General features: G+C 48.3%; 1 protein-coding gene across 1 annotated transcript; it reads left to right on the top strand.

Moving 5' to 3' along the window:
- Nucleotides 1–9,737: 9,737 nt before the first annotated feature.
- LAX1 (lymphocyte transmembrane adaptor 1) lies at nt 9,738–13,613 on the top strand (the record flags this gene model as incomplete). The annotated part of the gene is made up of 4 exons (XM_084245528.1): nt 9,738–9,867; nt 10,278–10,388; nt 10,914–10,999; nt 12,750–13,613. The coding sequence occupies 4 exons, from the start codon at nt 9,738–9,740 to the stop codon at nt 13,611–13,613; spliced, it is 1,191 nt and encodes a 396-aa protein (XP_084101654.1).
- Between the last annotated feature and the right edge of the window lie 2,644 nt (nt 13,614–16,257).

Below are 16,257 nucleotides of genomic sequence, written 5' to 3'. Positions count from 1 at the left end.
CTTCGCAACCCAGCGCTCAACCACTGCGCCACCGGGGAGGCCCTGTCCTCCACTTTAATGATGGTTTGTGAGTCTCCCCTTCCTCAGCCACTGTGTGCTCGCCCCACAGTCACTGGGTTGGTTTGAAGTTCTCCATCAAGACTGACTCCTTCCCAAGGCCACATGCGACCAGACAGCTCCCTGACCTTGTGGCAAATCCAAAGATGATTCACACACACAATTTACAGGTTAGTTGTAGCTTTAAAAAATGACTTAAAATGCTGTGCACTAACCATCTCTAAGGTTCCTGCCAGCTCTGAAATTCTATAAATCTAATTAACACACCAAATAATCAGTGCTGAAGTGATTCACACTTGAGTGACAACCTAACAAGTTGTATGATTAAGTACACCAGGAAGCCTAAATTGTCCTCCATTATAATTAACAATGTATGCGCAAATAAAATAAAACTTAGAGATCATAGTTTCATGTTGCGGATTCTGCTTTGGACAGTTATAGAAAGAGAGGCAGCTTGGGAGTCCAGAGATCTAGTCCAATGGCGTGGCATCGGATGAGAGAGGAGGAGCAAGATGGTTCCTTGGAGGTACAGCGACAAAGTTGGCCCCACAGTAGAAGGCCTTCTAACCCTTCCTGCCGCAAATCTGCAGTGTGACCTAAGGATCAGAGTCCTCCCAACTCCAGGACTCTTTCCATTCTTATCCCAGTGACCAAACTCGCTATTAACAACTGCTAGACAATGTCTGAATGGCATTTCTCTTCCAGGGCTTTATCTTCCCTGGAATGTAGTGTTGTGTGTGCGGGGAACACACTGCATACCGGGACGTGTGTAGGCAGATTTCACTGGGGGCTCAGACACTTATATCTACAATGACAAATTGCTCTGCAGTTCTTGAAGTATAATAACTCTATTTTGTTTCTTTCCTAAATCAAATCGGATCTAGCACTGAACTAGGTAGCACTCACCAAGATCTGTGAAAGGTCTCAATTGTTTATGGTTTAATCTCCTCAGCTCAGATATTAGTCCACTCATTCAACGAATATTCATGGTGCCAGGCACTTTTTTATTTAGTGGGAATACAAGAAAAAAAGTCCCTGGCCTCTTTGAGCTTAGACTTATGGAGGAGAGAAAAAATAAACTGGTAAATATATAAAATGTCAGATGGTGACAAGGACCAGAGAGAAAGGTGGGAGAAAAGAACACAGAGTGGTCACAGAAGGCTTCTCTGACAAAGACATTTGTGAAGAGATGTGAAGGGAATAAGAGTGAGCAGTGCATATATATAATAGGATTCCAGGCAAAAGGCACAGCCCATGCAAAGGCCCAGAAGTAGGAGATCTTGATTTGTTCGAGAACATGCAAGGAAGTCATGGGTTGGAATGCAGTGACTAACTGGGAAAGTGATGGAGATACGTTCAGAGATGGAGGTCTAGGAAAGGGGCAGACTCTATAAGCAATTATATGGTTGGCTTGAATAAAATGGGAATTCACTGGAGGGGTTTCTGAAGACTGTTAGAAGCCTGACTAGCCTGTGGCTGCAGCCTAGGAAATAATGGAAGAAGGCGGCAGCTTGGACTAGCACTCATACCAGATGTGGGCCTTCCCTAATATCGAAAGGTACAGATAATCCCAAGCTCCACTGCCATGCTGTTGTCCAATGACACACAAAATGGTGAAAAGGAAATGCTTGTTAAAAAATGAATTAAGATATACTGCTCACCACCTTAACTTGTTCGGGACAGTCTTGTTAAGGAAACGATTGAGATGGTGTTCTCTTCACTCACAACAGATGCAGGGCTGGGCCTCCCCGGTGGCACAGCGGTTGAGCACTGGGTTGCGAAGCTGCCCGCAGCCTCTGCAGCGCTGGTTCGATCCCTGGCTGCTCCCCGGCCACTGGAGGAGGGTCCCACATGGCGCGCAGACCTCTCCTGCCGCCCGCTGCTCCCCTCAGCAGTGTACTTCGGTCCTTCTGCCTGCTCTGCTCCCCGCTCTGGCTCTGGTGAATTCTCTCACCCTCCCGCGCTTCTGACTGTACCCAGTGCTTGTAGAAATTAATTAATTAATTAATTTAAAAAAAAAAAGATGCAGGGCAGGGAACCTTCTTGCCCTGTGCTCTCCCTCTGTGACCTCCCCTGCCTGGTCCCCAGGCAAGCAGCCCGTGGTCCTCAGTGCTGCCACTGAATGCACTGTCCTCCTCCAATTCCTAAAGTGACTGACTATTCCAGCTGCTTCTGTGCCAAGGAGTTACCTACTCATGCCAGAGGGGGTCAGAAGCTCTGCTTGTGTGGGCTCAGGGAGGGAAACCAGCTCCCTCATAGCTCTGGGGCTGTCAGCCGACATTTGCTCATCCGGACACGCCTCCCAGCTGTCTCTGCGCTGCAGCTCTGTGCTTACTAAGACTCCAGGGGAGACTGCCAAGCAGGAACTCCAGAAGGACCACATGGCGGAGGCCTGCCCCCCTCTCCAGACCCCGGACTTAAGTAAGGAAAGTGTTCTCTTACTGGTCAGCAGTGCCCGCCCCCTCTCTCCCTGGGCCTCTCCTGAGCGGAGAGCAGAAACTACCCCCTTGTCTCTGTCACATTCCTCGCTTCCAGATTCTCACTCTTCCCCAGGGCGGTGTGGGGACAGGGAGCAGAGAAGTATGAGAATTTTTTTTTTACTTTCTAAATCTTTCTTTCCCAAGTCTGCTAACTCACAACTGTAACTTAAAAGGAAGATATTTGCTGCCTTTGTCTCAGGCTTGTCGGGACTGGAGAACGCCTCCGGGTGAGAAGCACACAAGCAAGCAAGAAGGTGGGGGAGGGCTTGTGGCCACCACTGAGGCGCCAGCTGTCATCCTGCCCTGGTTTTCTCAGCTCCCAGAGTCACAAACAAAGCTAAGCAGGAGTCTTTCCCACAGGCTGATTTTGGCCTTTCCTGGCCCAGAAATCCAAAAGCCTTTCCCTTTAACCTTAACCCTTTCCTGGGGCAGGGGCGCTTGGGAGGCCCTGCCCACAAGGGGCAGGAAGGCCTGGACAGGGCTTGCCTTTTCCCTTTGGCTGATGAGCACATAGCAGGAAAAAGACTAAACTGATTTCTTTCTCAGTTTCTCACCCCACTATACACTTAGGTTGTAAATTCATAGCAGCAGTAAGTATCTAGAGAACCTTGAGAGCCCTGTTAATTCATTTTTTTTAAAAGATTTTTTTTTTTTCCATACGAGAGCTGGGGTGCAGGCCAGAGGCGTGGGAGGGTGAGAGGATTCACCAGAGACAGAGCAGGGAGCAGAACAGCCAGATGAGAGAAATACACTGCTGCGGGGAGCAGCGGGCGCAACAGGAAAGGTCTGTGGCACCACGTGGGATTCTCGCTGGCTGGCCGGGATCTAACCCGCACTGCAGAGGCTGTGGACAGCTTCACAGCACAGCGCTCAACCCGCTGTGCCACCGGAGAGGCCCCCGGCCCAGTTAATTCTGCGGGCCAGGCTTCTGTGCCAAATGCCAGACAGGCAATAAATAAAACAGCCCTCACCCTGAAGGGCACAGACTATTTGGGGACACTGACATTTAAACAACTAATTCCAACAACTAACAGGTGCCAGCTCACTCGGGGCTGGGGGCCATGGGGCTCAGAAGAGCAAGGACCGAGCACCAAGGAGAGAAGTCTCCAGAGAGACAGGGACACTTGGGTGCATTTTTGAAAAAATAATTTTGTTTTTTATAAAAATGATGCTTGATTTTTGTAGTCATTCAAGCACCAAGTCCAAAGAAGAAACTAGCAATATACCTCAAGTCCTGCAACCCAGAAATAACCGGTATAAACTTGCAAAAGGTGATTTTGCTGCAATTTACAAGAGAAAAATAAACCGCTACTAAAATGAAAGAGCCAGAGCAAAGGCCCCGAGTGGGGAGGAGCAACGTGTAAAGGGGTGCGGGGTGCCTGTGAGGGGGCAGCCAGGCTGACTCTGTAAGCCGGGGTTCCACAAATATGTGCTTGAAGAATAAAGTGACATGTGGAAGGCAGGCTGGCAGAGGAAGAAAAGCCAAAAGGAGCAGACATCAAGTGTAGAGAAGTAAGCCTAATTCATCATGAGGTGATAATATAATAGCCCCCAATTAATGAGCTCTTGCACAGGCCAAGTCCTAAGTTCCGTGTTATTCATTGTAGCCCAATTAATTCTCACAATAGCATCATCTAAGTACTGTTATTATTGTCATTTTTCAACCAAGGAAACGCCCTAGAAGATGAGGTGACCTGCCCAAGACCGCCCACGTAGTCACTAGGGCCTGAACGCACTTGGGTGCCTGTCCCGGTGCAACCCCAGGACTCGTGTCAGCAACAAGTTGAGGGTTGGCGTGAAGCGCCTCCCCCTCCAGGGGTTCTTTATTTAGTGCTTCAGAATCATTTGTCACATTCAACCCCTGAGGTCCTTAAAGGTGGTTAAAGGGCTTTCTAGACCCCACTAGCCCTAGGGCAGTTCAGTTTAAAATGTATAATAATAAAGTGAAAATCAAAATCAACAGGCAACTATAAACCAGAGACATTCTGCAGGGGGAGAAGAAAGTAGGATCAAAACAGGGGTGGGAAGAGCACAAGGGACTATGGTGATGGTTCACAGGTGAATGGGTGGTGGGACTTTCACGGGGACTACAACTGAGATGAGAAAGCATTCATTGTAAAAAAAAAAATGAAGAACAATGTAAAATACATAAAAATATATAAATAAAATTTAAAAATATACCCTGCTTCCTAGGAACCCGTCGTTTTCTTCCCCTATGACAAGGAAAACTTTCAGACACCTATTTTGTACTGCAAAGTACTGGTGTGATTGCTTTTTGCGCCACAGAGATGGGGAGGGGAGCCAGGTGGAGGCCACAGCCAGAGCCTGGGAACCGGGACTTGCAAGGCTCCCAGCCTGGGAGTGGGGGCTCGAAGCCTCCTTTGAGGAGGTTGTTTCCCTCCAGTGTGGGGGCAGGAGAGAATCAGAAAGGCAGAGGGCAGACCTGTCTGACTCAGGCAGGCTGGGTAGAAAAGATCTGGCGGGCCTTGAGACAATCACACACAGGGGGAAGTTCTTTTTAAAAAAAATTTTTTTTGAGTGAGCATTCAAAGTTCTGAGGTTTGGTGCTCTCTGTCCTCCTTGTACCATCTTACAAGCTCCTGTTCACACACAATCCCTATTGGCACCGATGACTCGGGAGAGGTCCAGAGAACCTCTCTCTCTTCCTCCCATCCCAGCCACCACTGCGATGGAGCAATGGGTCTTTTTCCCATGCGGAATCCTACTTCTCACTCAGACTCGACCCATTAGGAGAAATGGACAGACACCTGGGTCCCGGCTCTCCAACCAGCTGCCTCTGAGCCACCTCCGCTTCCTGCCAGGTCAGGTACTTGGAGGGAGGGCAGTGAGGACCTGGAATGACAGGGGTCTCAGCAGGACCAGCCAGGACCAGCCCGCAGCCCTGGGGGACCCGTGAGAGCCTGGGCACACAGGGTGGGGGCCAGCAGCTCAGGGAGAGGCGGGAGAGGGTCGTGGAGGTAAGGACGTCCAGCTGGGAACTCACTTGCTGTGGAAAGCGAGTCGGAAGCTCTTCCTCACTCCCTCGTAGTAGTCTTAGTGGCCCCTGGTCTTTGTACTTTCCCAAGATGCAAAGAGGATTTCAGAAGATTGTTAGGGGGAAGAAGGCAAGGGAGTTAGAAACAAATTTTGAACAATCTCCAAAGTTTGGGACCCTTTGGTAGACCCAGGAGGTGAATTATCTGCTTCTGGGACAAGTGCACAACCAGCAGGAGTGGGAGGGACCTTTTCCAGAAGAGCCCTGGAGCAAGAGAGCCAACAGCCAGGGGCCACTGAGGGCAGGCCTTCAGGGGACAGGGACTGTGGGGCAGAACGGCCTGGAGGGGCCCTCCTATCCCATTCTAGCTCCATTCTGGGAGTAACACCTAGAGCAGAGGTTCTCAAAATGCAAAAGTCAGACCATCTCTGTTAACATCACCTGGCAGGCATATGTGACAACAGCCTGTCCCCTCTGTCTCCTCTGCCACCCACAGAATCAGTGTGGGGGAGGCCGGAGATCCACACATGTTTCTGAAAGCACCAGCTTCAGAACTTGCTAAAAAATAATAATAATAATCAAAACATTATTAAACTCAGAGTCTCATAAAATTCTAAATGCTTCAGAATCTCAGCGTGAACCATCACAACCCCCACTATCCTGCCCCATCTCTAATCACATTCCTCACAGACCACAGCACACCTGGCCAGCTCAGGGAACAGGCATGAACATGTTTTTTTTTCTCAGTAAGAGCTGAGCAGCATTTCCTGTGCCCCATGCTTCATTAGCACATTGGTGGTGTCGCTTCCTGCCACTGACTCTCTGTTTCCATTCTAGCAAAGTATTTCCTCTTTTCTTTCTGTTTTGGGGGTGGGTGGGAGGGAAGATGAGGTTCTCACGGAGCCTCCCTCAGACTTCTTGCCGGGCTCCCCCTCTGTGTCCCTGCACTTCCAGGAGAGGCAGACACCACGCCAGCTGCCGAGCAACCTCACCTGGGAGCACCGTGCCTGGGTGAGCTCTCAACCCCTGCATGGGCCACAGCCAGGTAGAACCAATTTGTATTTTGGATCAACCCAGACAGATATTGCAGGGGTAGACACGAGGTAGGGAGTTTGTTGGAGAAAAGAAAGGTGAGAAGCTTGAGAAAGGAAGAAATTAAAATAATAGGCACTGTTTTGGTGAGGGACTTTGCTGAATAAAGATTTAAGCAGAAATTTTGAGAATAAAAAGTTATATGTTACGGGGCCTTTGGAAGATGTGGGAGACCAGAAATATTTCTGTCATTCTTATCTACTTAAAAAAAAAAATTTTGGTTGTGCCTCTCGGGATTTTAGGTAAAACACAAACCAATTTTGCCTTTTCTCCTGGGAGTAAACAACTTAAGGAAAGCCAGGAAAAGTGGCAGACATGCTGACTGGCCGGTTACGATTAAGAGAAGACATTGAAGGAGAAGGTGATTGAAGTCAGAGAGCATCTCAGAGGCAGCCACGGCATTGGCGGCCACGGCAATGACGCCCACCAGAACACCATCGGCAGAGAGAGGGGAGACCTCAGAAGTACCCAACAGCACGAAGAGGTGAGTGGCTGGGTGGCGAGATCCACCCTCCCCTGGTTTAGACAAAGGGCCCCCTGCTTGCCCTGCTGGATTCCTGCCCCAGCCAGGCTGCCACTCCTCACTCAAACCACCAAACTCCAGGCTCCAAGGAGTTCTCAAGACTGCTAGGAAGGAAGCCATTTAGGAGCAAAGGGAGTTGTTTGTGGACACAACCCAGGAACTCCTTAGAGTCAGCTGCCTGGCCTGGAGAGTCCTCACACCTTGGGCCCTGGTGGCTGTTCTCAATCGTTCCTCTCTCAGGTCACAACAACCACTCCTCAAAAGAAAACTAGGTCCCACCATGTTGGAAACAAAAGATCCACTTTTTTAAAGATGTATTTTTAGGTCCTAGAAATTTGCTATGAATGAAAAATGTCATTGTGGATGTGATCAAGACAAGTCTTTAAGGCATAAAATCTCACAGAACTAATAGTGGGTGTAAATTTTACTGCTAGAACTTTCAATATCATACTAACAAAAGACAAAAAAGTCCATCAGCGGCTGAAACTTTGGGATCTAGATCTAGATCTCAGCTAATAGTACAGCTCAATGATAAAAAGTTTAAAACCACTACAGTTTAGGAAAATAAATGTTTGTACTACTGTGATAAACACATGTCACCTACAGGCGGACAGGGACATTGATGAGGAATGAATTCATAAAGTTGTCAGAATCTTGAAGTCCCCCCCAAAAAACTATTTCCACATGTACTCATTTATTTTTTTAAAGATTTATTTTTATTTATTTATACAAGCACTGGGTACAGTCAGAAGCACGGAGGGTGAGAGAATTCACCAGAGCCAGAGCGGGGAGCAGAGCAGGCAGAAGGACCGAAGTACACTGCTGAGGGGAGCAGCGGGCACGGCAGGAGAGGTCTGCGCACCACATGGGACCCTCCTCTGGGGCAGGGAAGCAGCTGGGGATCGAACCGGCGCTGCAGAGACTCCAGGCAACTTCACAACCCAGCGCTCAATCGCTGCGCCACTGGGGAGGCCCCAGTGTACTCACTTATTAATCCACTCATTCATTGAACAAACCCCCATCAGTCACCTACTCAGCACCAGGCACTGCTCCAGGCACCAGTGAACAGGACAGACAGCTCATAACCTTGTGGAGTTTAAAGTCAAGTGGGGCAGTCAAATATAAACAGGTCAATGAACAAACAGGTAGAATAACGTCCAGCAGTCCTAAGCGCTATGAGCAGAGTAAGGGAGTAACAAGGAGTAGTCAGTAACAGGGTGAGAGTAACAGGGTGTAGTCAGGAAGGAACTGTCTGGAAAAGTGACATTTCAGAAGAAACCCAAATGAAATGAGAATCTGAGCCAGGCAGACAGCTGGGAGAGGTAGCGCAGGCTTGACAAGGCTGTGCTTTGCACAGCGAGAAACAGCATGGAGGCTGGCAGGCAGAGCAAGGGAAAGTGGTAGGAAATGAGGTCAGAAGGTGGGCAGAGACCAGACCATAAGGTGCTGTGAAGCCCTCGCTGAGTGGGGAGAGGAAATCATGGTGGTCACAAATAGAGGGACATAATCTGATTTACTGTGCAGAGATGCTGACATGCATGACATTAGTATGTTGGGGCCGGGAGGGCAAGCCCCGAGGTCTGCGTGGAGTACACAGTGGCCTGCACCAGGGTGGCAGCAGTGGGGAGAGCAAGAGATGACTGCATTAGGGACAGGTGTCCAGGTTTGAACAGACAGAATCTGCTGGTTGGCTAGAAATGGGGCATGAAAGAAAGAGCAGTCAAGGATGACGCAAAAGCTTTTGACTGAGCTACTCCATAATGGAAAACGCCGGAGGAAGAGCAGACCTGTGCGGGGAGAACAGGAGTTCTGCTTGGGACAGATTTGTTTTGAGATTTCTCTTAGGCAGGCGAGGGGAAATGTCCAGTATAAGTTGGATAAACAAGGCTGGATCTCGGGAGAAAACCTTCTCTAGAGGACCGGCTTTCTAATATTTGGGGGTAGCAAGTCTGCTCGTGATTCCTGCTGTCACCTCATGGCCTGCTTTCTGTTACATCAGCAGTAAGGCCAGCCGTGCCAGGAGCCACAAGTGGCACAGAGCTCCACGTGCATTTGCCTCGTTAAGTGCCACACACTGGAAGTGTGGCTGCAGACCAGCTCCACGAGTTAATAGTGCCAGTGCACACTCTGGACTATCCAGAGTCACTTCCGAACTGTAAATTGGGTGATCATCTCCTCCACAAAAGACAGGAAATGCAGGAGCAGGGACAAGGGGGGAGCTGGGAAGATGGACTTGAATTTGCAAGCTTGGCAGACAGTGTGGTGCAGCTGAAAGAGGACAGTCTTGGGACCCACACAGACCCCGATTCACGTTTTGTCTCCGCTCCTCCCCACTGTGTGCTATTTGCCATATTACTTTCTGAGTCTCCATCTCAAGTTCCGGGGTCATCATGAGAGACTGGATTGTTGTAAGACTAAGTTTCACATGTCAACCCCTAGCTTCCCATAGGTGTGCAAAAGGGTCCTTCCTGGGGTCACTCCCCTCCACCCCGGGTCACCATTCAGTGACTGCTTCCATCACACAGCTCACCCACCTCTGCTTTCCCTCTGGAAGCCGGGAGGAAGCGTCTTCTCCAGCCTCCCATGGGTCATGGCACTTGACTTTCCTCCTAGAGATACAGACTGGAGCAGCATCATTTCTGTGTTTGCGGGATTCCTCGTCATCCTCCTGCTCATCACAATTTTCTGTATCCTGTGGAACTGGAATAAATGGAAGAAGCGTGAGTCCCTCACCTACCCAACATGGAGACATGCTAGGACCAATATGTGGCCTGATATCACAGCCCAGTGTATTCTCTAAACTCTTGCACAGGGGCGCGCCCTGTACGGATCCAGCACACCAGTCACCGCCTCGCTCCAGATCCTGAGCTTTGGCTCCAATGGGCTCCATGCTAGTTGGGGTTCCATTTTGGAGGTGACTGCCCCGGTGGCCCCTGAGCCGTTTCCCCTTTCTGCTCCTCTCCACTGAGCCCCCATCCATTTACCTCATGTGGAAGAGGTAAAGTCTGAAATGTATTTGTGATACATGTGAGGGTGAGGAATAGTTTCGGGAACCATCTCAGCCCCCAAGAGGGCCCACATTCTCTGCAGTAGCTGTGTCGTGACCCTCACCTGTCTCCTCGCCTTGCAGGGCAAGTTCCTTACCTCCGAGTCACAGTCTTGCCCTTGCTGAGTCTGCCTCGACCCAGACAACGAGCCAAAAATATCTATGACCACTTGCCCCGGAGGCAGGAAGAGCTGAGTAAGTTGTCCGTTCTGATCCATGGAGTACAGACCAACGGAAATTCTTCCCCAGAGTGCACCTTGCACCACTTGGAAGTACTTTCTCTAAGCTCTAAGGCCTTAGGCAAGCTCGGAAGATGGAACAGATTGATTGCAAGACAGAAATCCGGTGGGAGGTGTAGAGAGCTTTTAAAAGGGTGCAGGGGGCAGTCAAGGTTTGGGGTTTTGTTTTTTCTTGATGTTAAGGTAGCAGAGGGAAAGATGGGAGTGTCTAAGGATGGGAGAGACATGCAGAAGGAGAACACGGGTGCCATCATTGCAGGCTTGGAGACTTCTCCCCAGGAACCTCCTTCCTGCCTCTCCAAACCCTGTGCTAGTGTCTAGGGTGCCACAGAGGCTGAGGGGGGCCAGACCTCAGCGCATCATCCTGTAGCTCTGATGCAAATACCATTTGCCACATACCCACCCCACCACAAGGTAGGAGGTTTGGGACTGAAGCACACACTAGCCAACCAGCTGCAGCACTTGTCTTCTGTCCTTCCAGGGAGACGCCCACCAAGGAGTGTCCGTATTTTCAGTACCGCGAGCCTCCTATCCAGAAGCGCCAACAGTCCCCCCTCTGAGGGTGTGGTAAGAGTGACGTGGAATGTTGGGCCCCTTGGGAGAAAGGACATGCCTCTGGCAGATGAACTGAGATGAAAAAGAGCTGGGCCTCAGAGTTAGTTTTACCACAAATTGTCCTGTGGCATTTGCTCTGCATCCTATTAATAAATTGGGGAGACTAAGCTCAGGTCCTCCTGAATTCCCCAAGGAGGAAAATCCAGAAAGAGAAGAGCAAGCACTTGGAACTTTAAGAAAGGCACCAGGGCACATGTGTCCAAGGACCTGAAGTTAGAACTGAAATGATAGTTTCAACAAACACGATCTTATCCAAATGAGGATTGATCGCCCCCACCAAAGCGATCACCTGGGAGGGGACACAAATATCCCGACAATGCTGTAACTCCCACTTTGGGAATTACTTCTGGGGCCTGTGTTGATTTGTTTCAGTCATCCCTGGTGGCAGAAACAGTGATAAGGCGTTCAGTGTGGAACTGGTACAGAAAGAGTCTGATCACCCGGGACATCCGCTGAGGTTGCCAGGGAGTGATACCACTCATGGCAACCACCCACCCATGTGTTTTATGACCCGCTTCTGAAGGCAACCCCCTAGCAGGAGTCCCACAGGGTGTGGAGCAGGAGCATCAGGGGTGGTAGAGGGACACTGTTGGAGCTTGGGGTGCTTATTTCCACAATCAGTTCCCATGTGCTGTGAAGGAATCAGTCCTGGGGCTGTGTGGTCCTCTCAAGCACAAGCCGCCCTGGGCAGCTGGGGGCTGGGGTAGACGACCCTGGTGACCCAGAGGCTTGGGCTCCCCTGTGGTGCAGCCACCTCCATGTAGCCACCTTTGCCTCCCCCTCCCCCAGATGCCCCATCCCCGGGCTCTGCTCTGGCCTCTGAGACTTCCCAGGGCAGGAAGTCTGAAAGAAGGATGAAGGGCGGGGAAGAGGAAGCTTCATTGCCAAAGCGGTTTCAGGACTTCCTTGGCCCTGAGGGATCTGGCATTTAGAGCCGAGATCCCAAACTGACTTAAACCCACAAATATGTTTGTCTTGGGCCCCTTAGTGTTTGAAGAACAGTTTAAACCATTGCCAACATATGAAACTCTCAAAGATTTCAAATGAAAGCTCAGATGTGTAGCTTTTCTTAAAAATTCAAAAGTTCTGGAAACATTGGACCAGCATCCCTAAATGGCCCCGAGTCTACGTGTCAGCTGCCCCTTTAATAATCAGAGCTAGTGTTTTTTAATGTTTTCTCTGAGCCAGGCGCTATTCTACACACTTGATACATAGCAATCCATTTGCTCCTCATGAAAACATCATGCCATAGATGTTATGATTATCCCCATTTTGTAAGTTAAGAAACTGAAGCACAGAGAGATTAGGGAACTTGTCCAAACTCAGTAGTGATCTGGGATTTGCAGCTTCAGTGTGTACCTAAGTTTCTGCCTTTTCCCCTATACTACAATGTGTTGCCTCTCAACATGCTCGGAGCAGGTGGCCTCTTGGAGTTTATAATACTTGCCCTGACTCCTACACTGAATATCCACTTTGTGGCCAAAACCAGTTGTCATATATCATCACTGTTTCTTTCCTTAAACTCAGTCCATTTCAGTTATATCTACTTAGCAGCTAAAGCCTTGCAGTTTGCAATCCCCCGTTTAGAGCCTTTCGCCAAGGTTGAGACCTGAGTGAAGGAATTATATTGGCATGAAAGAACAAAGGCTCTGTCCTTACATATGCTTCCATCCCATCACTGGCTTCCTCTTCTGGTTTGTAGGCCTCCCCAGTGGACAGTGGCCTCCAGCTGCACGGAACCCAGGCTCCTACAATGGACCATGCAGTGGGCATCTATGACAGTACCTCAGAGCCCCAGATGTGTGGCAACCTCTGTCCCTCAGCACACAACATCAACGTCAGAGCTTCCAGAGACTGCTCGAGCAGTTCTTCAGAGGACTCGAGAGATTATGTCAATGTCCCCACAGCAGAAGAGCTTGCTGAGTCTCTGGCTTCTACTGGAAGCGCCCCTGAAAGCCTCTCTGTCCTCCCAAGTGCCCAGGAGCTGGAGTTTACTGAGGAAAGAGACTGGGACTGTGAGAATGGCCTTGACCACACTGGTCTTTGGTGTCTGGAAATTGGGTACAGTGACCCACTCAGTGATGAGGAAGGCTCTTCTCAGAGCTCAAACGACTACGTCAACATAGCAGGGGTGGATCTTGGAGTCATCCAGGAGCAGCAGCCCTGGGTCACTTTCCAGCAGCGCAGAGATTATGAGAATGTCCCACCAGCAGATCCTCATGGAAGCCAGCAGCAGGCGGAGGAAGTGACATTCTCAAACACTGAGCCTGTAGCAGGCCGGACAGATATTCCAGAGACCCATGCCCAACTTGTAACACAACAGGGTGAGTCCCTGGCTTTAGGAGATCATGTGAACTGCCAGCCATCTGCGCAGGGAGACCATAGTGCTGGGAACCTTGGAGAAGAGATGTCAAATGAAGGTTCTAATGACTATGAGAACCTGCCAGTCACCAAGTTAGGAGACAAGGACGCCAAAGAGGGGTCTGACACCCGGTTCCTTCCTCATGAATCAACATCCAGTCACCAGCTGGAAAGCCACATGGAATGGCCTAGTGAAGACCCTTGACCAACCTTCTATTTTGCAGGATTTGTTCAGTTGTGCCAAAAGAGGCTGAGATATGTAGGGAGTGAAGAGATTCACAGAAGCAGAGGGAAGGAATTCTTCTCAAGCAGGATGCTGTTGTCCCTCCTACCAACCTAAAAACTGTTTGCTGAAAGTGCCTTAGGACCACTTGGGAGGGAGGGGGATAGAAGGGTGCTGTAGTGCACAGTGGACATATGAAGTAGTCTAAAATCAATCTCTATCCTAACATCAACAGGCTACAAAGCAGGTATACACATTTACTTTATAATCCAGGCAGAGGTCAAGAGGAAGGGGGAAATGTGAATGAAGGAGGAAAGCAGTTTCTAGTTTTAAAATAATGTGGATGATCAAATGCTGGTGAAGATGCAGAATAGGAAGATCTCTCACTCCTTGCTGATGGATGGCAAAGTATAACATCCACTTTGCAAAACTGGAAGTTTATATAAATTTACACTTATTATGTAACCCAGCCATTCCATCATTAGATATTTATTCAAGTGAACTGAAAACCTGTCTTCTCACAAAAGCAAAACCTGACTGCTTACAGCATTTTATTCACAATTGCCAAAATCTCCGATGTCCTTTGACAGGTGAACGGATAAACAATGGCATATCCATAGATGGGCTGGCCACACACTGCAGGGAAAATGAACCAGCTTTCCGTTCCTGTAACTGCATGAACAAGGCTTGTTAAGTTTGTTAAGTGCAAGAAGTTAGACCTAAAAGTCCACATATTGTATCATCTCATTTATATTATATTTTGGAAAAGATGAAACTCTAGGAAGGAAAACAGATCAGTGGTTGCAGTGTAAAGGAGAGGAGGGAACTTTTGAGGTGATAGCTTTTCTGGAAGGTACTGGGGTGGTAGATATATTGATTCTGTACTTGCCAACACACACACACACTGTATAGAATAAAGAGTGGCTTTTATTGCATGGGAATTTGAAAAACAGGGAAACCCATGGTGGAATGCAGATTGTAACAAACGATCTCACGTATAGCGATGTATGGCATAGCCTCCTGTATGGCATAGCCTCCCGTGGGGGATGGAGGGAAGTAAGGGGGAAAGAAGCTCACCTAAGTAACTTTGGGAAGCAAGGTTTTTAGTTGAAACTCTAAGATACAGACACAAAGAACTGCACACAAACATTGTGCTCTAGTTAGTCAACTGGTATCTCACAGGCATATATGGTAGCAATTCTGAAACTACTTTAAATGTATATGGGAGCAATTCTGAAACTATTTAAATGTAAGGGTGAACAAATAAAAAAACATATTACAGATAATTCTTACTGTCATAGAACGAAGTGACAAGTACAAGTGGAAAAGGCTACAATGAAATCTGTGCTGCTAAATTAGAATTGGGGTACAGCTGAACTCATGTTAACTTTAATATAAATATGAGTAGATACAGAAATAAACATAGGTGTGTGTATATATGTAAGCTAGTATACATATATTTTCTAGCTCTACCCACTAAAAGGGCCAGAAGCAGTGACACCCCATGAGCAATGAACATACTTAGCACTCAGATTTCGTTTCTAATTTTCACTCTCCAATAAAGGAAAGCAGAGCTCCTTGGAGAAATGGCTAGTTGTAGGGCTAGGATAGGGAAAACACAGGATGAAGCTGACCATCTTGTGGGGAAGGGACTGAAAAAGAAAGGGATGAGAAGGGAAGGGATGAGAAGAGAAGAGAGCGAGGTGGAGGAGGGGAAGAAAAGATGACAGTGTGCCAAAAGGAGTTGGCTGAGAGAATTCCCAAAGGCAAAGCAGAACAATTTGAGCAATAAAAATAAATATAATAACTATAAGAAAGTGAAAATCAAAATCAACAAAAAACTATGAACCAGAGACACTCTGTGGGGGGTAGGGGGCGGGGAGGGGAGGGATTGGGGTTAAAATAAGGGGGTTGCAATTGTATGGGGAATGTAAAAATAAAATTTATTTTAAAAATATATAATACAGATTTATAACTCAAAGAACAAAATAAGCATTTGTGAGTTCACACTAACAGTCAGATAAAATGGAGGAAAGAAATATTACTTGTAGGCGAATTCCAAGTAATAAATGTAGAAAAGAAGAAATAGCAATGGGGTGGGGTACAGGGAAGAAGGCTGGGGTGGGGCAGCTGATTAAATCACCATTAAGACATCACAGAATAATTACTGATTATTAGTGGGTGACATTTTAAGGAGAAATAAGATAGAGGCATAGCCTCAAAGAATTTCCCCCCAAATATTTCATTACTGGGGTGGTTTTAACATATGTCCACAAATTATCTGATACTTTCCCTGGAACTTAATTTCCCTCCCCTTCGGCATGGCCTGGATTTATTTTTGTTTAATTTATTTATTTATGCATATAAGAACTGGGGTACAGGCCAGAGGTGTAGGAGATAAGAGGATTCATAGAGACAGAGTGGGGAACAGAACAGGCAGACTGACTGAAATACACTGCTTGAGGGGAGCAGTGGGCGAGTCAGGAGAGGTCTACTGCACCATGGGGGTAGCTCCCTGGCCAGGGATCAAAGTCACACAGCAGAGACTGCAGACAGCTTCACAGAGCTTCACTCAACCCCTTGCGCCACCAGGGAGGCTCAATGGCCTGGATTTAGTGAGTCTTTT

Source organism: Talpa europaea, assembly GCF_964194135.1.
Source record: "Talpa europaea genome assembly, chromosome: 10".
Classification (NCBI taxonomy): Eukaryota; Metazoa; Chordata; class Mammalia; order Eulipotyphla; family Talpidae; genus Talpa; species Talpa europaea.
The sequence above is the reverse complement of the archived record's forward strand: the minus strand, read 5'-3'. Positions and strand labels throughout refer to the sequence as shown.